Genomic DNA, 25,288 nt, shown 5'->3' with positions numbered 1-25,288 from the left:
ACCCACCCACTCTGCCTACCCCCCCTCTCTCTCTCTACCTACCCCCTCTCTCTCTCTACCTACCCCCCTCACTCGACCTACTCTTTCTCTCTCTCTCTCTACCTACCACTTCTCTCTCTCTCTACCTACCCCCTCACTCTACCTAATCTTTCTTTCTCTCTCTCTACCTTACCCCTCTCTCTCTACCTACCCCCTCTCTCTCACTCTACCTACTCCCTCTCTCTCACTCTACCTACCCCCTCTCTCTCGCTCTACCTACCACCTCTCTCTCTCTCTCTACCTACCCCCTCTCTCTCTCTCTACCTACCCCCTCACTCTACCTACCTCTCTCTCTCTACCTACCCCCCTCTCTCTACCTACCCCCCTCTCTCTCTCTACCTCTCTACCTACCCCCTCTCTCTCTCTACCTACCCCATCTCTCTCTCTACCTACCCCCTCTCTCTCTCTCTACCTGCCCCCTCTCTCTCTCTCTACCTACCCCCTCTCTCTTCTCTACCTGCCCCCTCTCTCTTCTCTACCTACCCCCCCTCTCTCTCTCTACCTACCCCCTCACTCTACCCACTCTTTCTTTCTCTCTCTCTACCTACCCCCTCTCTCTCTCTACCTACCCTCTCTCTCTACCTACCCCCTCTCTCTCTCTCTACCTACCCTCTCTCTCTCTACCTACCCCCTCTCTCTCTCTCTACCTACCCCCTCTCTATCTCTCTACCTACCCCTTCTCTCTCTTGCTCTACCTACCCCCCCCTCCCTCTCTCACTCTCTACCTACCCTCTCTCTCTTTCTCTCTCTACCTACCCCCCCCCCCCACTCTACCTACTCTTTCTTTCTCTCTCTACCTACCCCCCCCCCCCACTCTACCTACTCTTTCTTTCTCTCTCTACCTACCCCCCCCCCCCCACTCTACCTACTCTTTCTTTCTCTCTCTACCTACCCCCTCTCTCTCGCTCTACCTACCCCCCCACACTCTACCTACTCTTTCTTTCTCTCTCTCTACCTACCCCTCTCTCTCTCTCTATCTAACCCCTCTCTCTCTCTCACTCTACCTACCCCTCTCTCTCTCTCTATCTAACCCCTCTCTCTCTCTCTCTATCTAACCCCTCTCTCTCTCACTCTACCTACCCCTCTCTCTCTCTCTATCTAACCCCTCTCTCTCTCTACCTACCCCCCCACTCTACCTACTCTTTCTTTCTCTCTCTCTACCTACCCCCTCTCTCTACCTACCCCCCCTCTCTCTCTCTACCTACCCCTCTCTCTCACTCTACCTACCCCCTCTCTCTCTCTTGCTCTACCTACCCCCCCACTCTACCTACTCTTTCTTTCTCTCTCTCTACCTACCCCCTCTCTCTCTACCTACCCCCTCTCTCTCGCTCTACCTACCCCCCCACTCTACCTACTCTTTCTTTCTCTCTCTCTACCTACCCCCTCTCTCTCTCTACCTACCCCCTCTCTCTCTCTCTCTACCCCCCCCCGATGTTGATGTTGGCATTTTTAGCTAATATTGTCCAATTCCGATATGCTTACAGATATATTGTGCATATAGTATGTAGTATATACTCATTAAGTATGTACAGTAGTATACAGTATGTTAGTATGGGTATTCGAACACAGCTCATATTATAGTCCTCTCTCTCTCTCTCTACCTACCCCCACTCTCTCTACCTACCCCCTCTCTCTCTCTACCTACCCCTCTCTCTCTCTCTCTACCTACCCCCTCTCTCTCTACCTACCCCCTCTCTCTCTACCTACCCCCTCTCTCTCTACCTACCCCCTCTCTCTCTCTCTACCTACCCCCCCTCTCTCTCTCTACCTACCCCCTCTCTTTCTCTACCTACCCCCTCTCTCTCTCTCTCTCTCTCTCTCTCTCTCTCTCTCTCTCTACCTACCCCTGTCTCTCTCTCTACCTACCCCCTCTCTCTCTCTCTACCTACCCCCTCTCTCTCTACCTACCCTCTATCTCTCTCTCTCTCTACCTACCCCCCTCTCTCTCTCTACCTACCCCCTCTCTCTCTCTACCTAACCCCCTCACTCGACCTACTCTTTCTCTCTCTCTCTCTACCTACCACTTCTCTCTCTCTCTACCTACCCACCCACTCTGCCTACCCCCCCTCTCTCTCTCTACCTACCCCCTCTCTCTCTCTACCTACCCCCCTCACTCGACCTACTCTCTCTCTCTCTCTCTCTACCTACCACTTCTCTCTCTCTCTACCTACCCCCTCTCTCTCACTCTACCTACCCCCTCTCTCTCACTCTACCTACCCCCTCTCTCTCGCTCTACCTACCACCTCTCTCTCTCTCTCTACCTACCCCCTCTCTCTCTCTCTACCTACCCCCTCACTCTACCTACTCTTTCTTTCTCTCTCTACCTACCCCCTCTCTATCTCTACCTACCCCCCCTCTCTCTTCTCTACCTACCCCCCACTCTACCTACCCCCTCTCTCTCTCTACCTACCCCATCTCTCTCTCTACCTACCCCATCTCTCTCTCTCTCTACCTACCCCCTCTCTCTCTCTCTCTCTCTCTACCTACCCCCTCTCTCTTCTCTACCTACCCCCCCACTCTACCTACCCCCCCACTCTACCTACCCTCTCTCTCTCTCTACCTACCCCATCTCTCTCTCTCTACCTACCCCCTCTCTCTCTCTACCTACCCCCTCTCTCTTCTCTACCTGCCCCCTCTCTCTCTCTCTACCTACCCCCTCTCTCTTCTCTACCTGCCCCCTCTCTCTTCTCTACCTACCCCCCCTCTCTCTCTCTACCTACCCCCTCACTCTACCCACTCTTTCTTTCTCTCTCTCTACCTACCCCCTCTCTCTCTCTACCTACCCTCTCTCTCTACCTACCCCCTCTCTCTCTCTCTACCTACCCTCTCTCTCTCTACCTACCCCCTCTCTCTCTCTCTACCTACCCCCTCTCTATCTCTCTACCTACCCCTTCTCTCTCTTGCTCTACCTACCCCCCCCACTCTACCTACTCTTTCTTTCTCTCTCTACCTACCCCCCCCCCCCACTCTACCTACTCTTTCTTTCTCTCTCTACCTACCCCCCCCCCCACTCTACCTACTCTTTCTTTCTCTCTCTACCTACCCCCCCCCCCCACTCTACCTACTCTTTCTTTCTCTCTCTACCTACCCCCCCCCCCACCCACTCTACCTACTCTTTCTTTCTCTCTCTACCTACCCCCTCTCTCTCGCTCTACCTACCCCCCCACACTCTACCTACTCTTTCTTTCTCTCTCTCTACCTACCCCTCTCTCTCTCTCTATCTAACCCCTCTCTCTCTCTCACTCTACCTACCTCTCTCTCTCTATCTAACCCCTCTCTCTCTCTCTCTCTATCTAACCCCTCTCTCTCTCACTCTACCTACCCCTCTCTCTCTCTCTATCTAACCCCTCTCTCTCTCTACCTACCCCCCCACTCTACCTACTCTTTCTTTCTCTCTCTCTACCTACCCCCTCTCTCTACCTACCCCCCCCCTCTCTCTCTACCTACCCCTCTCTCTCACTCTACCTACCCCCTCTCTCTCTCTTGCTCTACCTACCCCCCCACTCTACCTACTCTTTCTTTCTCTCTCTCTACCTACCCCCTCTCTCTCTACCTACCCCCTCTCTCGCTCTACCTACCCCCCCACTCTACCTACTCTTTCTTTCTCTCTCTCTACCTACCCCCTCTCTCTCTCTACCTACCCCCTCTCTCTCTCTCTACCCCCCCCCCCCCCCCCACTCTACCTACTCTTTCTTTCTTTCTCTCTCTCCCTCCCTCCCTCCTTCTACTGCCTTAGGCACTGGTCAACGAAGGCAGGACTGCTCTTGGATTTCATCGGCTATGTAAACAACCTGTCAAGGTGTGTGTCACGCTATGTGTAGACTGGCAGTGTTTGAACCCTGTAATCAGCAGCAAGGTCAAAAGCTTAAAGGCGTGTAAAACAAATGCAAATGTGCTTAGCGTAAAGATCATCTCTGACCTCCAACCAAATGACCCACTATTCCTTTGTGCGACATACCATGGGCTCATGATTTCAAGAACTAATCCTCACATTTTTCCACAAACCCTTGTGAGGGATGGACAGGCAAGTCAATAGCCCCTCTGGGCCAAAGACCGCAACCCTAACCACTACGCAGGGAAAGTAGGCTATAAACTCTGCAATGCTCCAAGGAATGTCACCTTTGATTAGAAGTGATGGTTTGTGGTTTTAGAGAAAGAGCAGTGACCCGTTGGTAAACTCTAGTGACTCATCATGCTCGTCTGGCCAGACAGACAGGTAGACAGCAAATCCCAGACGACACATCTACCCAAAACCACATTATTATGTCTGTGTGGACACAAGGTGGTGGGCAGGACAATTCCACATTGTTCCCAAAACAAGCGAAAGCTAAAATAACCGTTAGAGAGATCAAATAACTGAAACGCAATTCCAGTTTCAATTTATTTAATTTCTTTAACCAGGCAAGTAAGTTAAAAACTAATTATTATTTACAATGATGGCCTACCCTGGCCGATGCTGGGCCAATTGTGCACTGCCCTATGGGACTCCCAATCACAGCCAGTTGTGATACAGCCTGGAATTGAACCAGGGTCTGTAGTGACACCTCTAGCACTGAGATGCTTTGCTTTAGACTGCTGCGCAACTCGGGAGCCCTACTCGGGGCGTATGGCTCATTTTCGAGTTATGCACTTTGTGTCACTTGTGCCGTATCCCTCATGTATCAGCATTTAGAGCAACTTAGGACAGTACGATATACAGTAAATGGGCAGGATACTTGTTTCAGCGAACACATGTATAATACGTGGGCAGCACATTTGCAAATAAACTAAGAACAAACTGCTTTAAGGTATAAGAAGCTTCCAACATGCAACAACTCTTTCCCTGTTCCCAGCATGCTCCCTGTTCCCAGCATGTTCCCCCACCCCCTCCTTTCTTTCTCTTTTTCCTATAATTCTTCAGGAGAGCGCTACTCTCGTTGGTTGTTGGGACAGTACTGTCTTTGTCTGAGGCCCTGTTGTAAACCACGGCTCAGGGCTTTGGCAAAGGGGCACACAATTGAACTAAGCCATTTTAAATCCTTTAAAGCTGAACCCGCCTAATAAAGAAGGCCCCCAACAAGACAAGTCCCTGCATGCATCCACCCACCCACCCATCCATCCATCCATCCATCCATCCATCTAGCTTTAGCAAAGTTTTGTATGTTGTGTTGCTAGAAAATGGATTTGGCCTACTGTACACACCACTAGTTTTAATTAACAAGCCTCTAAGACTCTCCGGCAGTGTTAGGGGTGTCTGATGTTTTGTTTGTCTTTGTCCTCGGAAGGGCCAGTATTAAAAACGGGTGCCTGTTGGTGTGCTGGGATTCAAGGGCAAATACAAATGATCTGAATCTTGAGTTACAGATGAATAAAATACATTAAGGACTATACTGTATTGTGCCATGCCTCTGATGACAATGGGCTTAGTGTAATTAAATGCTCCCATAAACCATCCCCTGTCACATTTTGGCCAAAAGCAACAATGCTTATGATTTAAATGAAAAATCCATAATAGTGTGACATTGCATAGTTAATTCCTCCTTTCCTTGAATATCTTGAAATGCTTTGCTAGGTAAAAGTTAAAGTTTAACCTAGCTTTCATCTATGGAATCATATTGATTTATAATTTGAAGGAAGTATTTTTAAAAGTGTTCAAAGTAAGCCCCTGCATCCTTACACCTCAACCGCTTCACCTGGCGGAGGTGCACCTGTGGAACTGGTTCACATGCCAATTCTGACAAACCAACCCAAAGAAAAATATCCTATTGTGAGAGGAACAGCGGGCAGCTTTTAAAAATATATATGTTTTTCATATCTGGACAATTCCACGCTAACAGAATTACGCTGACACTCCGATTCCTTTACCATGAAATTGCTCATGTGTTTTTTTCCCGGGCACTTTTTCGACAGCTGAATACTGACGACCCACTTAGCATGAAAAAACGTTGTATTTTTTCATCTCCAAGCTGTCCTCTGAGCTTGCTTTCCGAGAAAAACATCAGGAAAAATACTTGTTTGTTTGTTTTTTGGGAGTTGTAAGTAATGGCTCCCAGAGTACCCTTCACCTAGTTAAATAGGCCAAAGCGTTGGACGCAGCGCTAATAGGGGTAGTCTTAGCCCGTAGGGCATCCCATTTACTCTTTGCACTCCAGGTATCAGAGTGAATGATTTTGCCTTCAGTAAACACTGAGTGTGGAGACACTGGTGGGTGGTGTGTGTGTATGTTTATGTAGGTGAACGGCACTGACAGTTGCTATGTTTTTTTCTTGTTCTCTGCTAATGCCAAGATCTCTCTGAGGCTAAAAAGTGGGCGAGCTTTGAAGTGCATTTGGCTGGCTACAACAGTTCTATTATCACAAGACGGAGAGCACAGGATTCATGGGGATCTATAACACCACGTTAACTTAAAACTGGGATAGACACCAATAATTCAACAATCTCTGAAAGTATACCAATAACAGATTTTCACACTCTTGGCATTCTCTCAACCAGATTCATGAGGAATACTTTTCCAACAGTCTTGAAGGAGTTCCCACATATGCTGAGCACTAGTTGGCTGCTTTCCCTTCACTCTGTGGTCCAACTCATCCCAAACCATCTCAATTGGGTTGAGGTCGGGTGATTGTGGAGGCCAGGTCATCTGATACAGCACTCCATCACTCTCCTTCATGGTCAAATAGCCCTTACACAGCCTGGAGGTGTGTTGGGTCATTGTCCTGTTGAAAAACAACTGATAGTACCACTAAGCGCAAACCAGTGTACCTTGAATTCTAAATAAATCCCAGACAGTGTCACCAGCAAAGCGCCCCCACACCATCACACCTTCTCCTCCATGCTTCACAGTGAGAACCACACATGCGGAGATCATCCGTTCACCTACTCTGCATCTCACAGAGACATGGCGGTTGGAACCAAAAATCTTACATTTTGACTCATTAGACCAAAGGACAGATTTCCACCAGTCTAATGTCCATTGCTTGTGTTTCTTGGCCTCAAGCCAGTCTCTTCTTCTAATTGGTGTCCTTTGGTTGTGGTTTCTTTGCAGCAATTTGACCATGAAGGCCTGATTCACTAAGTCTCCTCTGAACAGTTGATATTGACATGTTTCTGTTACTTGAACTCTTGTGAAGCATTTATTTGGGCACTCTTAATTGAAATGCATTCCAGGTGACACCCTCATGAAGCTGGTTGGGAGAATGCCAAGAGTGTGCAAAGCTGTCATAAAATATATTTTGATTTGTTTATCACTTTTATGGTTACTTAATGATTCCATATGTGTTATTTCATAGTTCTGATGTCTTCACTATTATTCTACAATTTTGGACCCAGATCTGTGAAGAACTCGAGTCACAATACATGTGTTGGTCTCATAGTTTCACTTCGGAATTTGCTTTATTATGGATGAAAGTCGATTTTTGGGTGCATTATTTCCACGTGGTTATAGGGTTAATTCCGTGTGGTTGCAGGGTTAAAATAGAAACAACTCAAAGGGTTAAATGTAGGCATTTATTTCAAGTTTAAGGTTAGGGCTATGGTTTGGGGAAGGCTTAAAACAAAATATTTAAAAACAATTAGCTGTTTCCATCAAGTATCATCATGTACTCTTCCTGCTTGCTAGAGCCTTGTGAACTGAGGTGGCGCAATGGTCAAAGCAGCATAGTCTAGTGCCAAGTCTCAAGAGTTGGTGCCCAGTGTTATCGTTGTTTTTATTTATTTTTTATTTAATGACATTTTTGGGGGGGTTGAGCACCAAGGAAGGCATATATCGACGTCCTCAAGACCTTTTCAAACGTACGAAATAGAAGAAATGTCCGAAATGTTTCTATTGACCAGGCTGGATTAATGCCTAAGGAACTGAATTTCCATGTGTCCTATACGTGCTTGAAGTTTAAAAAAAAAGTTAATCCAAAATAAACTAGCAGTGTTATTAATAGTGTTTTATTGAAACGTTCAGTGAAAGTTTTAAAGAAGTTATTCCAAAACCTCTTAATAAAAGAGCTCCCAGGAAATCTTTCAAAGAACCAGATTAAAATGTTCTAAGAACCTCCCTGCAACCTAAAAATAAATGTTTCCAGAACAGGTGAAATGTTCACTTCTGTTCTCAGAGTGTTTAAAACACTCTCCGATTTATTAAGGAAACATATGGCTCCGTTCCCACAACCAATATAAAACCAAAAACATACGTTCCCACTACTTCATACTTTATGAGCATCATGTTGTTGTATTGTGCCATGGTATTGTGAAATATCCTTAATGGACAAAGTAGTTCTCACATAGCCTACTGTATCAATAGGGTTGATTCAGTGAGTCAAATAGTGTTGGCACATGCCAAGAAAGAGTCCCACAATGTATATGATATACTATAGCCAACAATTCGAGATTCAACCAAATCATTGACCTGTATTCCTGTAAAATTCATGACCTTCTCATACTGTATGTTGTACTCTCTGTTGTTTGTGTCACAGTCATTTATGAGCAATGGAGAGTCGTGTTAAGCTGTCAATAAACATTTGTTGACTTTGAACTGTTGAGAATTCATCCAAAAGAGCTGCTCAGGCTCTGGGGTTGATCATTTACATGACGTTTGAATCCAGTTTGAATCCCATGACAAACCCTTTTGGCGTGGCGTCCCAAATCCAATCTGTTCGGCATCAGACCACCAAGTTGTGTTTGACTGGAGCACACATGCTGATGTGGCATCTAGACCCAAGGAAGTTTGATAGGAATTTTTATATTTTCTTAGTCAATCGTTTACTTGACATGGTGATTTGTCATGTATTAAACAAACAGACCAGTAAGTAGTGAATGACTAACATACAGTATTACTGTATAACAGCATTGAGCTTTAAAAAAAAAAATGGAAAATGGAAAACTAGAACAGGCACAGTATGGTAATCGAATCATTTTAACTGATAGGATAACAAATGTAAATCAGGTGGGCGGAACGTGACGACAGCGTCAGTCACAATGTAGGAAGTTCTAAGAACATTGCAGCCATGAAGTCACACAATTTCCCAAGCAACGGTTTGAGCTGTAGCCCCTGTGAGTGAATTTAGTGAAGCCTACATTAGATGTGTAACTAAGGGACAAACCTTGGAAAGGAAGATACAGAGGTATGTCTAGAGCTGCTACCTCCCACTCAAGGTTGCAGTGGAACAGTGGAACAGATATTTCATGTATGGTATCACTTGGCTTGGGATTCAATCAACCCTGACGTGCCAAAAACTGGAGGCTGATCAAATGAACATGGCCTGCAAAACAAATGCACGTTATAAGCTATGCAAATGATCAGACAAATTCAGACGTCATAGTTTTTGCTTTGAGAATGCGTTGAAAACAATCATCGTCTGCAGCTTTTGTTTACTCAGATTCCAGGTTTTTGGCACATGTTTGAATGACTCCAATCTCAGCGCTAGTCCACTAAAGCTATCCGCTATGTTTACATTTACATTTAAGTCATTTAGCAGACGCTCTTATCCAGAGCGACTTACAAATTGGTGCATTCACCTTATGATATCCAGTGTATATGTCTTCCTCCTTCCAACATTATACAGCCAAAAACATCTCCATAAAAGTTGAAAAACGCCACATCCTTCCAAAACCCCATTCATGTCTCAGTGGTCGCACCACTTTCGGCATCTTCATGTGGTTGAACCGCTGTCATTAATTAGTCCCCATTGTGACCAGGATTAGTCCCCAACAGACAGAAAGGACTCTGTGGGATTCTGGGCCGGACTTTGACAGAGTTTATAGAAGCAGCTCACTGAACTGAAGAATCACATTATTCCAAAATGCAAAGCACTCTGCCTTGTATACTGCCCAGTGTGAGAAATACTCCTGCTTAGCCCCTATACCGTCATTGGCTATCCCGTTGATGAGTGCAATTCCTATCAATTCAATTAGAATCAAAGGGCTTAAGTTTTGCCGTCGCAACATAACAAAGACACGGTGCTGCAGCTTCTTTTAGTAGTGGAGTAGTGGAGTAGTGGAGGGACACCTGAGGGGCTTGGGATGATGTGTTCAGTTAGCTGTATGAAACAGTGTCCCTAACAACATACAGTGCATTGTGCTTTAGGGGCAATGCATTTAATATGTGTAACTTTTTTAGGAGATCGAAATTGGTAAATACTTGTAGTGAGCGTTCACTTATTTCTTTCAGATGACACGTTTTTAATCAACATTATCAAGGCCATAGCACCTGCTGCAGTAGTAGGCTAACTTGCTTTGCTATTCATCTTTGAAATCCATACTGTACTCTATATCTCAGTTTGCCAACAGTGTGCTTCGAATAATAAAATGCATACAGAACACTCTCCATTCATGCATTAGAGAAGAAGCCACTGAGAAAGACAACACAGACTCGTTCAAACCCGCAGGTTATTAACTCAGTAGGTCAGTGGAGCACCACAACTCATAGACCTGGAGAAGTACTGTAACATGAGACAACTGAAACAAAAGCACATGACAGCCCAATAGAAAAAGTGCCTTTCGTTACCATCTTTCTGACAGTATCTCTTCTATCCTGCTGAATTTTTCTTCACGTTTTTCTTTATAATCCAATCCAGATAACTTCAATTTGACTCCAGAGAGAGAGAGGTCTTCTTGCCATGTTTCTCAATAGCCAAGTTCCTGCCATCAATAATGGAAGGTCCACATGACAGTTAGTGGTCTGCGACCCAGAATAAGAAGGAAAACTCCCATTCGTTACTGGCTTTCCCGTTCGAGTAAGTTGAGCTCAGAGCTGTGAAGTGTCTAGCTGCCTATTGCTTCACTGGCTCCACGTTTCAGCTTCTCTGGCAGCACTGTGTTTTTTGGAGCAAGTGGGAGCGCAGGAGAGAGGGAGTAAGAGAAAATGCCTGAGAAGGGGGAGGAGAAAAGCTTTCCCTTTCAGAAGAAAATCCCTCTAGGCTTTTCAGGCTTTTTCTCAGAGGAAGCAGTAGCTTCAGACCAGTGTGGGATTCTCTTTCTCTCTCGCTCTCTCTCTCTCTTTCTTTACACACACACAGGCGTGCGCACACACACACACACACGCACACACACACACACACACACACACACACACACACACACACACACACACACACACACACACACACACACACACACACACACACACACACACACACACACACACACACACACACATGCTCAGACACAAACTTGAAAGCTTTATTTCATTTTGGATCTCAATAAAGTGTTAAAATGAGTGTGTGTCTGTATTTAGATCTAAAGTGAAATGAGTATTCAAATATCGACTTACACATACATACACAAACCCTTCCCCACACTCAATAACAACACAACCTACCGTTGATATCGCCTCCTTCTATAGCGGCTCTATAGCGGCTCCCTTCTGTCTATTTGAATCATTAATCATTAAGGCTTTGGGAGGGTAGCTTCATAGCTTAGTGCCCTTTAGAGTCTCCTCTTTTTACTGGCTATTAGGCTTAAGCTGCCTGCCAAATGGCACCCTATTCCCTACATAATGCATAACTTTTTACCAGGGTCCATAGGGCTAGAGACAAAAGTAGTGCACTAAATAGAGAATAGGGTGATTTTTAGGACACAAACTCTTTCATTTCCTCTGCACAGAACCGCTGCTCTATGAGACTGCCCAGTGTTACAACACTTGGAAGAGAACACTTGGAAGAGATGGCATAGAGCAGACTTCCAGGGTCCAGTTCATTATGGCACACCTTAGCAAATAGTTTTTGGACCAGGTAGTACCTCCGTGTTTCCAACCGTTTTTCTTACGTTTAGTGCCGAATGAAAATGGCCCAGTGCACCAGCAGGGCATTAGCAGAGTGATAGGCTAGCTATAGCTAGCTGCTTTCACAGCAGAATGATGGAATGTAAGGTTACACCCTCTCTGGACTGTAGCCTTCTTCTGAGGGGTTGCTGGTATGGTGAATGAAACTCAAGAGCTAGTGTGTGAGCGGTGGGGTTGCTTGAACATTCCTTGAGTGTTTTCGTCGAGAGAGAGACAGACAGAGAAAGAGAATAGTGTTTATTTCTCGCAGCTTTAAGCTACAAGGTATGGAAGTGAAGTGCTTTGAATATGGCAAAATTTAATATGGCTGCTCTCTCTCTCCAGTCGGTCGTTTCGAGAGCGACGAACATCAGGACTGACTAAACAATCCTTAATGGACCAATGCAGCAATTTTTATCTCAATGTCAAATGAAATCTGGGTAACAATGAAGTACCTCACTGTGATTGTTTTCAATAAATATTGTCAAAAATATACAAAAATAACAGTTTCTCAAGCAAGAATATTGTTAGGACTGTTTTGAAGTGGTCTGAGTGGGGAGGGGAAAACTTTGAAACGCTTTCTTATTGGTATATTAACTAATTTACCGCCTGGTGGTGCCACCAGGCAGACCAAAACACAAATTCCAGCAAAACAGGCAAAAATGTCAGGTAGTTTTCAAACAGCTCTTACACTAAAAGGGCATTGTGATAGTTTTCCCAATTTCACAGTATTATTCCAACATCAAAGTGTGGAAATACAGTGCATTCAGAAAGTTTTCAGACCCCTTCCCTGTTTCCACATTTTGTTACGTTACAGCCTTATTCTAAAATTGATTAAATTAACTTTCTTCCTCATCAATCCACACACAATACCACATAATGACAAAGCAAAAACAGGTTGTCAGAATTTTTTTGCAAATTGATTAAAAAAACTAAAACAGAAATACATTATTTACGTAAGTATTCAGACCCTTTGATATGAGACTAGAAATAGAGTCCACCTGTGGTAAATTCAATTGATTGGACATGATTTGGAAAGGCACACACCTGTCTATATAAGGTCCCACAGTTGACAGTGCATGTCAGAGCAAAAACCAAACAATCAGGTCGAAGAAATTGGACGTAGAGCTCTGAGACAGGATTGTGTCGAGGCACAGATCTGGGGAAGGGTACCAAAACATTTCTGCAGCATTGAAGGTCTCCAAGAACACTGTGGCCTCCATAATTCTTAAATGGAAGAAGTTTGGAACCACCAAGACTCTTCTTAGAACTGGCTGCCTAGCCAAACTGAGCAATCGGGGGAGAAGGGCCTTGGTCAGGGAGGTGACCAATATCTCGATGGTCACTCTGACAGAGCTCCAGAGTTCCTCTGTGGAGATGGGAGAACCTTTCAGAAGGACAACGGAATCCACTCTTCAGTAAAAGGCACATGACAGCCCGCTTGGATTTTGCCAAAAGGCACCTAAAGGACTCTCAGACCATGACAAACAAGATTCTCTGGTCTGAAAAAACCAAGATTGAACTATTTGGCCTGAATGCCAAGTGTCACGTCTGGAGGAAACCTGGCACCATCCCTATGGTGAAGTGTGGTGGTGGCAGCATAATGCTTCGGCGAAGTTTTTCAGCGTCAGGGACTGGGAGACTAGTCAGGGAAAGATGAACAATGCAAAGTACAGAGAGATCCTTGATGAAAACCACTGGGAGACTAGTCAGGATCGAGGGAAAGATGAACGGAGCAAAGTACAGAGAGATCCTTGATGAAAACCTGCTCCAAAGCGCTCAGGTTCTCAGACTGGGGTGTAGGTTCACCTTCCAACAGGACAATGACCCTAAGCACACAGCCAAAACAATGCAGGAGTCGCTTCAGACAAGTCTCTGAATGTCCTTGAGTCGCCCAGCCAGAGCCCAGAATTGAACCCTATCTAACATCTCTGGAGAGACCTGAAAATCACTGTTCAGCGACGCTGTCCATCCAACCTGACAGAGCTTGAGAGGATCTGCATAGAAGAATGTGAGAAACCCCCAAATACAGGTGTGCCAACCCAAGAAGATTCAAGGCTGTAATTGCTGCCATGGTGCTTCAACAAAGTACTGAGTAAAGGGTCTGAACACTTTCCAAATGCACTGTATATATGACACACAGGAAAATCACGCTTTTGAGTGCACTTAGCTTATAAACATTTTCATTAAGAAGGAGAGAGAACTGAGAAGTTTTTACTTCTCTGAGCCAAACGCACAAGAATAATGTAGATTAAGTAACTGGAATGGAGAGCGTGTCAGCTGTTCTCTCTGTCTCAATGAGTATGCTTATGCACACTAATAATTTGATATTAAACTGATTATGGCAGTAAGACAAGTATGGCATTAGACATGTTAACACCTTACTCTGCTTATCTATGGTCATAATCGTAAGTAAGCATACACCGATTAAAACACCTGTTGTTTTTTGACAATCTTATGAATTATTAAGACATGGTATATTTGATCTGTGCATGTGTAAGCACCAGCAGCGCAAGCCTCCCTCTTATGCTCGAGTGAAGTGAGTTTAGAAAAACTGAAGGTAGGTATCTTAGAAATAGTTTTCACATATAAACTTTGTATGTCCGAATCAAATAGGCTTCCCAAAAATAACATGGTCGCTGTGGTAGAACGTTTATTATGATTGCCGATTTTCTGCATTTAACAAAGTCTCATCAGGTAGGCTGATTTCAGATGTTTCCAAGTGAACAGGATTATTAAGGAAATCGTTCTTCTTGCAAAGCATGTAAACGTTTAAATCTAACTATTATATTAATCTGACTATTCACAATAATCGTATTGTTGTGTGCATGTAACCATACTCAGGGGGCATGGGGTGGCAGGTAGCCTAGTGGTTAGAGCATTGGATTAGTAACAGAAAGGTTGCAAGATCAAGTCCCTGAGCTGACAAGGTAAAAATCTGTTGTTCTGCCCCTGAACAAGGCAGTTAACCCACTGTTCCTAGGGTGTCATTGAAAATAAGAATTTGTTCTTAATTAACTGACTTGTGTAGTTAAATAAAGGTAAAATAAGAAATGCTCAATATGGCTTTAAAACTCAACTATGTGCCTCAAACAATTTTCATTAAGAACGAGGGAGAAAACATTGTTTAAATAGCATAATAGTGTTTATCTCAGCAAAAAGGTGAAAAGAATGTAGTTGAAACAATATACCGAATGTAAAAAAAAATAAAACACACACTACCCTCTCTCTCTTTCTCCCTACCCTCTCTCCCCCTCTCTCTTTCTCCCTACCCTCTCTCCCCCTCTCTCTTTCTCCCTACCCTCTCTCGCTACCCTCTCTCTCGCTCTCTTTCTCGCTACCCTCTCTCTCTCTCTCTCTCTCTCTCTCTCTCTCTCTCTCTCTCTCTCTCTCTCTCTCTCTCTCTCTCTCTCTCTCTCTCTCTCTCTCTCTCTCTCTCTCTCTCTCTCTCTCTCTCTCTCTCTCTCTCTCTCTCTCTCTCTCTCTCTCTCTCTCTCTCTCTCTCTCTCTCTCTCTCTCTGGTTTTGGGAAAGGGCAAGAGCCTACTTGTAGGGTTTCCACAGATGGACAGAGTTGTGCCACTGGGGGAGAGGGGGCCTTTAAATGAACATATGTGTGTCACTGGGGGAGAGGTGTTTGGCAGGGGGGATGGCAGCGAGAGAAGCAGCAGTTACTCAGACTCCCATTTTTCTCTTTAGCTCTCTCTCTCCCTCTATTAAAAGGTAAAAGGTTCTCTCTCTGAAGTACACACATTTGACAATATTCTCTCACGCTCCCTTTTCTTACTCTCTCTTTGTCAGCTTTCTGCGTATGTAAAAGGACCAGTGGGAATATTGAAAATAATGTTTATATATTTAACATACTGTACATAACCTCCCCTTTGGCAGAGAACCATTTTCCATTTCATTACATACATTCTAGTTCTATCAGAAACATTCCTCAACACTTCCCTAACTCGCTGAATATGCCTTCATTTGCCTCTGGTCAATGTGCATGTGGAGAGAAGACTTCTGAGTCTGGTTTGGGTTTCATTCATCATTGTGACAATCCCTGGTGCTGTCGCTTCATATGAAACATGCTCGTCTGGTGAGGCTGTGCTGGATCATAGAGGCCACAGCGGCTGACATTTATCTCAACCCCCCTCCATTCATTAAAACCAGATGTGGTGTCCATCTCCACTAAGACTGGGGGCTAGTTGGATGGTCATGGCAGCGAGGGATGAGGCAGAACTGGGCCAGTCATTTTACACACAGACACTCAGGGAAATAGACAAGACATACAACCATAAACACAGACGTAATGTAGACAAACAGAGATGTAAAAGAACACAGATAATGGCAGCCAGATACAGATGATGACACACACACATGTGCACACACACACACATGTGCACACACACACACACACACACACACACACACACACACACACACACACACACACACACACACACACACACACACACACACACACACACACACACACACACACACACACACACACACACACACACACACACACACACAGCAGGATGAGACCCATAATCCCCCAAACCCTCCTGTTGGTCATTCCTTCATAGTGAGTGGGAGACCCCTAGGGTTAAGAATGAAGACCTCCCACTTCCCCTTTCCATTTCCGAGAGAGAAAGTGTGTGTGTGTGTGTGTGTGTGTGTGTGTGTGTGTGTGTGTGTGTGTGTGTGTGTGTGTGTGTGTGTGTGTGTGTGTGTGTGTGTGTGTGTGTGTGGGTGGGGGATTGGGTGTATAGACACATTATCTCAAATATAGCAATGATCATAACATTTCATAGAACATAAATGTCATTAAATGTGTCTATATGACAACGATCTCAGTCTTGATGTTTGAAGTGTTTCATCTGGGCACGGGGAGGATGAAAGGAGGAAACTGAGGACAACAGTGTTATCTGTTTCCTCTCCTCCCTTCACCAGACAGAGTGCCTTGTTATCTCTGTCTGGAGATCTCCAGATATATAGACTACGACATCATATCCTGCCTGGCCTGGGTTGTCGCCGTGGTGATTTAGACAGACTTTCTACGGTCGTATTTATTAGGGCACACCGTAGCCATACGGATACGAAAACAGGCGCTTCTCATTGGACAAGTTCCAGTAGTCCCTCCCTGTTTCAGTCCATTATCTTCCGTTTGGTGCCTAATGAATACGACCCTACATTATCTCTCAACAGACAGCAGGCAGTATAGCAGACCATCATCCACCATCTGTCCTCACCCTAGGTGTGTTTGTGTGATGTATTCACATGGGGCATTTCTCTTTTAAGCGGGGCTTATAGGGACTAAAAGATTCATTTTGACTCCTAGTGTGTCATTACTTGTGTTCCTTTAGCTAATACAGATCGTATTGGGAAACACTAAAAAGTACATTCCTGAAGGGTGAGTGAAACATCCTGGAGCTGTGTGTGTACTAGTTTTCCTACATTATCAGGACCTTAATGTCCGAACGATTCATCCGAATGTGCTGAAAAGATAGGAAAACAATAACTTTTTTGAAAAGTCAGGACTTTTTTCAGGTCCTGAATTTGTCAACTGCTATTTTAAGTTGAAGGGTTTTGTGGTTAAGGTTAATGGTCAAACATTTTTACACTCCAAAAAGTCCAGAAATGTCACGAAAACAAAGCTGTATGTGTGTGTGCATGAGATTTTGTGCGTGTGACTGTGCATCTGTGTGTGTGTCTCTGTGTGTGGGTGTGCGTGTATCTGTGTGTGTGTACTTGTGCGCCTGTGCAACTGTGTGTGTCTCTGTGCATGTGCGTGTGCTTGTGTGCCTTTACAGTGGTGGAAAAAGAACCCAATTTTCATAACTGAGTAAAAGTAAATCTACCTTAAAAAAAAATGACTCAAGTAAAAGTGTCCCAGTAAAATACTACTTGAGTAAAAATCTAAAAGTATTTGGTTTTAAATGTACTTCAGTATCAAAAGTAAAAATAATTTAAAATGTCTTATATTAAGTAAACCAGACAACACAATTCTTGTTTTTTAAATTTATGGATAGCCAGGGGCACAGTTCAACAGTCAGACATCATTTACAAACAAAGCATGTGTGTTTAGTGAGTCTGCCAGATCAGAGGCAGTAGGGATGACCAGGGATGATCTCTTGATAAGTGCGTGAATTAGATTTTCCTGTCCTGCTAAGCATTCAAAATGTAATGAGTACTTTTGGGTGTCAGGGAAAATGTAAGGAGTAAAAAGTAAATTGTTTTCTTTAGGAATGTAGTTGAGTAAAAGTTGTCAAAAATATAAATAGTAAAATAAAGCACAGATACCCCAAAAAAGACTTAAGTAAAAATACTTTTAAGTACTACTTAAGTACTTTACACCACTGTGCGTGCTTATCTGTGTGTGTGTGTGTGTGTGTGTGTCAGTTTGCTTGTGTGCCTCTGTGTGTGCACGCCCCTGTGTGCGTGGGTGTGTCCTTCTGTGTGCGTGTGCCTGCTCGCTCTTGTGTGCATGTACTAAGTTATGCGGTATGGTAAAGTTGACTGTCAACTATCTAAAAACCAGACTTGAATGATATACCATGACATTAAAGTTTCCCAAATGTACGCTGTCTGTAATTGTAAATCCATAAATCTATCACGATCCAGAAGTGATGTTACATCTTTATAGGTGCTAAACGAGACCACTGAGAGTTATATAACACTCTAAATTGCTTTCCATCTGGTTTATCTGCTTAGTCCCATCTGTGATTCCATAATGACACATCATTTTTGTACAACTCTGGTTTATCCCTGAATATGTCTTTGTAATGTTATGGACACAGACTCCAATGCCAATGTATCTGAAAGTCATTATATGCTAGGAAGTATAAGAGAACACAACATTTAGAGGATGGCTAAGTTAGCGTCGCACAGTTACATACCTAAGACTGATTTTGGAGCGATTCTCTAGTCGAAGACAATCTCCGATCCTGTGGAAAACAATACAGATACTGTCACGTTCCTGACCTGTTTTATGTTATTTTTGTATGTGTTTAGTTGGTCAGGGCGTGAGTTGGGGTGGGCATTCTATGTTTTGTGTTTCTATGTTTAGGTCACTTGTAATTAGCCTTATATGGTTCTCAATCAGAGACAGGTGTTTGACGTTTTCCTCTGATTGAGAACCATATATAGGTTGGCTGTTCACACTGTTTGTGGGTGATTGTCTTCTGTGTCTGTGTATGTTGCACCACACGGGACTGTTTCGGTTTGTTTGTTCGTTTGATGTAGTCCGTTCCTGTTCGTGAGTTCTTCGTGCATTTATGTAAGTTCCATGTTCAGGTCTGTCTACGTCGTTTTCTTATTTTGTAGTTTGTTGAAGTGTTTTCGGTTTTCGTCAGTACTTTAATAAACTTAATTATGTATTCACAACCCGCTGCATTTTGGTCCTCCGATCCTTCTCTCCTCTCCTCGTCCGAGGAGGAGGAATATGACGACTATCGTTACAGATACAACATTGTCTGAAATATGTGTGAGCTTGGTGAATCCGACACTAAGATTAATGCACCATGCGTGCTCTGGCTGGACAAGACTAAAAACATGACCGACTTTTCCAGAATCTGCAAAACGAGTTCCTACAGCTGGGAAGAGACAGATTTAGAAAATTGCCCTATTGGTATTTTGTGTTAAAGTAGGCCGGGATAGGTTTTGCAGGGATAGGCTTTGAGACACAGTAATCTATTTTTGTTCACTGGAGACTTTTCTTTGACTTACACTACATGACCAAAAGTATGTGGACACCTGCTCATTGAACATCTCATTCCAAAATCATGGGCATTAATATGGAGTTGGTCCTCCCTTTGCTGCTATAACAGCCTCCACTCTTCTGGGAAGGCTGTCTGGTAGATGTTCGAACATTGCTGCGGGGACTTGGGCACTGATATTGGGCAATTAGGCCTGGCTCACAGTCTGCGTTCCAATTCATCCCAAAGGTGTTCGATGGGGTTGAGGTCAGGGCCCTGTGCAGGCCAGACAAGTTTCAAACAGATCTCGACAAACCATTTCTGTATGGACCTCGCTTTGTGCAATGGGGCGTCGTCATGCTGAAACAGGAAAGGGCCTTCCCCAAACTGTTGCCACAAAGTATGAAGCACAGAATCATCTCGGATGTCATTGTATTTTGTAGTATTAAGTACTTCACTGACTAACGGGCCAGAACCATGAAAAAAAGAATTGAGGTATGTAGCGTTCTCCTCCTTCTACGAGGGAAAAACAACAAACTAGTATGAAGGGAACAACAACATACTAAATTGAAAACATATACGGATACACTATTTAATAGTATGAAGGGATATAGGGAACAACATACTATTATGAAGGGTACAACAACATACTAGTATGAAGGGTACAACAACATACTAAAATGAAGGGAAATAAGGATCAAATACATACTTGCTTGAAGCGATATAGGGAACAACAACATGCTAGTATGAAGGGAACAACAATGTACTAAAATGAAGGGATATAGGGAACAACAACATACTAGTATGAAGGGAACAACAACATACTATTATGAAGGGAACAACAACATGCTAGTATGAAGGGAACAACAACATACTATTATGAAGGGAACAACAACATACTAGTATGAAGGGACCAACAACATACTAGTATGAAGGGAACAACAACATGCTAGTATGAAGGGAACAACAACATGCTATTATGAAGGGAACAACAACATGCTAGTATGAAGGGAACAACAACATGCTATTATGAAGGGAACAACAACGTACTATTATGAAGGGAACAACAACATACTATTATGAAGGGAACAACAACATACTATTATGAAGGGAACAACAACATGCTAGTATGAAGGGAACAACAACATGCTATTATGAAGGGAACAACAACGTACTATTATGAAGGGAACAACAACATGCTATTATGAAGGGAACAACAACGTACTATTATGAAGGGAACAACAACATACTATTATGAAGGGAACAACAACATACTAGTATGAAGGGACCAACAACATACTAGTATGAAGGGAACAACAACATACTAGTATGAAGGGAACAACAACATGCTATTATGAAGGGAACAACAACGTACTATTATGAAGGGAACAACAACATACTATTATGAAGGGAACAACAACATACTAGTATGAAGGGACCAACAACATACTATTATGAAGGGAACAACAACATACTATTATGAAGGGAACAACAACATACTATTATGAAGGGAACAACAACATACTATTATGAAGGGAACAACAACATACTAGTATGAAGGGACCAACAACATACTATTATGAAGGGAACAACAACAGACTATTATGAAGGGAACAACAACATACTATTATGAAGGGAACAACAACATACTATTATGAAGGGAACAACAACATACTAGTATGAAGGGACCAACAACATACTAGTATGAAGGGACCAACAACATACTATTATGAAGGGACCAACAACATACTATTATGAAGGGAACAACAACATACTATTATGAAGGGAACAACAACATACTATTATGAAGGGAACAACAACATACTATTATGAAGGGAACAACAACATACTAGTATGAAGGGAACAACAACATACTATTATGAAGGGAACAACAACAGACTATTATGAAGGGAACAACAACAGACTATTATGAAGGGAACAACAACATACTATTATGAAGGGAACAACAACATACTATTATGAAGGGAACAACAACATACTAGTATGAAGGGACCAACAACATACTATTATGAAGGGAACAACAACATACTATTATGAAGGGACCAACAACATACTATTATGAAGGGAACAACAACATACTATTATGAAGGGAACAACAACATACTATTATGAAGGGAACAACAACATACTATTATGAAGGGAACAACAACATACTAGTATGAAGGGAACAACAACATGCTATTATGAAGGGAACATCAACATACTAGTATGAAGGGAACAACAACATACTATTATGAAGGGAACAACAACATACTAGTATGAAGGGAACATCAACATACTAGTAAGAATGAAACAACAACATACTATTATGAAGGGAACAACAACAGACTATTATGAAGGGAACAACAACATACTATTATGAAGGGAACAACAACATACTAGTATGAAGGGAACAACAACATACTATTATGAAGGGAACAACAACATACTAGTATGAAGGGAACAACAACATACTATTATGAAGGGAACAACAACATACTAGTAAGAATGAAACAACAACATACTATTATGAAGGGAACATCAACATACTATTATGAAGGGAACAACAACATACTATTATGAAGGGAACAACAACAGACTATTATGAAGGGAACAACAACATACTATTATGAAGGGAACAACAACATACTATTATGAAGGGAACAACAACATACTATTATGAAGGGAACAACAACATACTATTATGAAGGGAACATCAACATACTAGTAAGAATGAAACAACAACATACTATTATGAAGGGAACATCAACATACTAGTAAGAATGAAACAACAACATACTATTATGAAGGGAACAACAACATACTATTATGAAGGGAACAACAACATACTATTATGAAGGGAACAACAACATACTATTATGAAGGGAACAACAACATACTATTATGAAGGGAACAACAACAGACTATTATGAAGGGAACAACAACATACTATTATGAAGGGAACAACAACATACTATTATGAAGGGAACAACAACATACTATTATGAAGGGAACAACAACATACTATTATGAAGGGAACAACAACATACTATTATGAAGGGAACAACAACATACTATTATGAAGGGAACAACAACATACTATTATGAAGGGAACAACAACATACTATTATGAAGGGAACAACAACATACTATTATGAAGGGACCAACAACATACTATTATGAAGGGAACAACAACATACTATTATGAAGGGAACAACAACATACTATTATGAAGGGAACAACAACATACTATTATGAAGGGAACAACAACATACTAGTATGAAGGGAACAACAACATGCTATTATGAAGGGAACAACAACATACTAGTATGAAGGGAACAACAACATACTATTATGAAGGGAACAACAACATACTAGTATGAAGGGAACAACAACAGACTATTATGAAGGGAACAACAACATACTAGTAAGAATGAAACAACAACATACTATTATGAAGGGAACAACAACATACTATTATGAAGGAAACAACAACATACTAGTAAGAATGAAACAACAACATACTATTATGAAGGGAACAACAACAGACTATTATGAAGGGAACAACAACATACTATTATGAAGGTAACAACAACATACTAGTATGAAGGGAACAACAAGATACTAGTAAGAATGAAACAACAACATACTATTATGAAGGGAACAACAACAGACTATTATGAAGGGAACAACAACATACTATTATGAAGGGAACAACAACATACTATTATGAAGGGAACATCAACATACTATTATGAAGGGAACAACAACATACTATTATGAAGGGAACAACAACATACTAGTATGAAGGGAACAACAACATACTATTATGAAGGGAACAACAACATACTAGTATGAAGGGAACAACAACATACTATTATGAAGGGAACAACAACATACTAGTAAGAATGAAACAACAACATACTATTATGAAGGGAACATCAACATACTATTATGAAGGGAACAACAACATACTATTATGAAGGGAACAACAACAGACTATTATGAAGGGAACAACAACATACTATTATGAAGGGAACAACAACATACTATTATGAAGGGAACAACAACATACTATTATGAAGGGAACAACAACATACTATTATGAAGGGAACATCAACATACTAGTAAGAATGAAACAACAACATACTATTATGAAGGGAACATCAACATACTAGTAAGAATGAAACAACAACATACTATTATGAAGGGAACAACAACATACTATTATGAAGGGAACAACAACATACTATTATGAAGGGAACCAACAACATACTATTATGAAGGGAACAACAACAGACTATTATGAAGGGAACAACAACATACTATTATGAAGGGAACAACAACATACTATTATGAAGGGAACAACAACATACTAGTATGAAGGGACCAACAACATACTATTATGAAGGGAACAACAACATACTATTATGAAGGGAACAACAACATACTATTATGAAGGGAACAACAACATACTATTATGAAGGGAACAACAACATACTATTATGAAGGGAACAACAACATACTATTATGAAGGGACCAACAACATACTATTATGAAGGGAACAACAACATACTATTATGAAGGGAACAACAACATACTATTATGAAGGGAACAACAACATACTATTATGAAGGGAACAACAACATACTAGTATGAAGGGAACAACAACATGCTATTATGAAGGGAACAACAACATACTAGTATGAAGGGAACAACAACATACTATTATGAAGGGAACAACAACATACTAGTATGAAGGGAACAACAACAGACTATTATGAAGGGAACAACAACATACTAGTAAGAATGAAACAACAACATACTATTATGAAGGGAACAACAACATACTATTATGAAGGAAACAACAACATACTAGTAAGAATGAAACAACAACATACTATTATGAAGGGAACAACAACAGACTATTATGAAGGGAACAACAACATACTATTATGAAGGGAACAACAACATACTAGTATGAAGGGAACAACAAGATACTAGTAAGAATGAAACAACAACATACTATTATGAAGGGAACAACAACAGACTATTATGAAGGGAACAACAACATACTATTATGAAGGGAACAACAACATACTATTATGAAGGGAACATCAACATACTATTATGAAGGGAACAACAACATACTATTATGAAGGGAACAACAACGTACTATTATGAAGGGAACAACAACATTCTATTATGAAGGGAACAACAACATACTAGTATGAAGGAAACAACAACATACTAGTATGAAGGGAACAACAACATACTATTATGAAGGGAACAACAACATACTAGTATGAAGGGAACAACAACATACTATTATGAAGGGAACAACAACATACTATTATGAAGGGAACAACAACGTACTATTATGAAGGGAACAACAACATACTATTATGAAGGGAACAACAACATACTAGTATGAAGGAAACAACAACATACTAGTATGAAGGGAACAACAACATACTATTATGAAGGGAACAACAACATACTATTATGAAGGGAACAACAACATGCTATTATGAAGGGAACAACAACATACTATTATGAAGGGAACAACAACATACTATTATGAAGGGAACAACAACATACTATTATGAAGGGAACAACAACATACTAGTATGAAGGGACCAACAACATACTATTATGAAGGGAACAACAACAGACTATTATGAAGGGAACAACAACATACTATTATGAAGGGAACAACAACATACTATTATGAAGGGAACAACAACATACTAGTATGAAGGGACCAACAACATACTATTATGAAGGGAACAACAACATACTATTATGAAGGGACCAACAACATACTATTA

The 25,288-nt window shown here is 41.9% G+C and overlaps 1 protein-coding gene across 2 annotated transcripts in view; it reads right to left on the bottom strand.

Annotated features, from left to right (window-relative positions):
• LOC139536247 (pleckstrin homology domain-containing family G member 4B-like) overlaps positions 1–25,288 on the bottom strand; it is a 156,697-nt gene that overhangs the window by 63,925 nt on the left and 67,484 nt on the right. The window contains exon 1 of one of the 2 annotated variants that reach the window (XM_071336604.1): positions 10,514–10,948. The exons of the other annotated variant lie outside the window; for it this stretch is intronic. Coding sequence (XP_071192705.1) covers positions 10,514–10,516 — 3 coding nt within the window. The 5' untranslated portion in view covers positions 10,517–10,948. Of the gene's footprint in view, positions 1–10,513; positions 10,949–25,288 lie in introns of those variants that run through there. 2 annotated transcript variants of the gene reach the window in all.

This window comes from Salvelinus alpinus, chromosome 12 (assembly GCF_045679555.1).
Source record: "Salvelinus alpinus chromosome 12, SLU_Salpinus.1, whole genome shotgun sequence".
Classification (NCBI taxonomy): Eukaryota; Metazoa; Chordata; class Actinopteri; order Salmoniformes; family Salmonidae; genus Salvelinus; species Salvelinus alpinus.
This window is presented reverse-complemented; position numbering and strand designations above follow the sequence as displayed.